The 1,098-nt window shown below is 44.4% G+C and overlaps 1 protein-coding gene across 1 annotated transcript in view; it reads right to left on the bottom strand.

The window, feature by feature from the left end:
* LOC119581854 (polycomb protein Asx-like) overlaps positions 1-1,098 on the bottom strand; it is a gene marked incomplete in the record, with an annotated part of 73,367 nt that overhangs the window by 12,392 nt on the left and 59,877 nt on the right. The window contains 1 exon segment of the mRNA XM_037929996.1: positions 400-916. Within this exon segment, the coding sequence (XP_037785924.1) occupies positions 400-916 (517 nt within the window).

Here is a 1,098-nt window from a genome sequence, read left to right as displayed (position 1 = left end):
AGGGATCCCCAGACAGACAAGAATAGTGTGACTGCCATTTGCTCCCATTCACCCCACGTAGGAAAGTCCTCTTAACACCAGGCAACACTTGCCCACCCCTTATACTACTTTCTTCATTCACACGTCCCTTGCCTGAGCCTTGCATCTTAATCTGTCACTTCCCACATACTCTCCTGTCTCCTCTAAATTTCACATCCTATTGTTTCTTCCCTGTCTTACAGCCACAGTGATCTGGCACCCTTCTGCATAATTCACCGTTTTCTTTATTTTCTTAATTCTCAAACTGCAGCATCAATTCATTCATACCATAACCATATCTTAAAGAATGCTGATGATTTTCTATACATTCACAATATTTGATGCTTTACTGAGCCCTAAAAAATAACATAACCGACTTACCCTGTGTGCCTGAGGATAAAGCATTAGCATTAGCACCAGTTTGAGGCATGCTTGGTTGCATAGAGGAGCTGGCACTGTGGAGGCCACTGTTTGCTGCTGCATTGTTGGCTATCCGGGAGCTGACCCTTGTCCCAGCCACAGGATGACTGCTCGTTGTGCTCCCTTTGGCTGCAGACCTAGACCCTGCCGTTCCCTGGCTGGGTGAGTGGGTGGCTTTACTCCCTGATCTTGATGTGGGAGGGGAAGGGGTGGTGACTGCAGTGAACACATTTGTTTTTTCCAGTGGTTTAGACAGTGGGGGAGACAATGAGGCAGGGGGGCTAACTGCTGGATGAAGAGACTGTGATGCTGGATTGGGTGAGGTTGCAGCTACACTCTTCATAGTAACACGAGTAATTGGGGGGGAATTGCCAGCAGCAATTGAGGTATTTCGTCTTCGACGCCGAGCCTGCTGCCGCAGTGCATGTTTGCCTGTTGAAACTGGGTAAGACAAACGTCTGATGACTGCACCATTGACCTGTGAAAAATAATGTACCAAGTATCAACAAGTATGCTAGAATTCCATATAAATATAAAGTAAACTAAACTATATTGATTAATTTTATAATATGAATATACCTATTAAATGCTGGATCAATAGAACAAAAAAATCTGCATTTTTGGACCTTTCTATTTGATTTAGTCCTATTTGGATTGGGA

This window comes from Penaeus monodon, chromosome 15 (assembly GCF_015228065.2).
Source record: "Penaeus monodon isolate SGIC_2016 chromosome 15, NSTDA_Pmon_1, whole genome shotgun sequence".
NCBI lineage: Eukaryota > Metazoa > Arthropoda > Malacostraca > Decapoda > Penaeidae > Penaeus > Penaeus monodon.
This window is presented reverse-complemented; position numbering and strand designations above follow the sequence as displayed.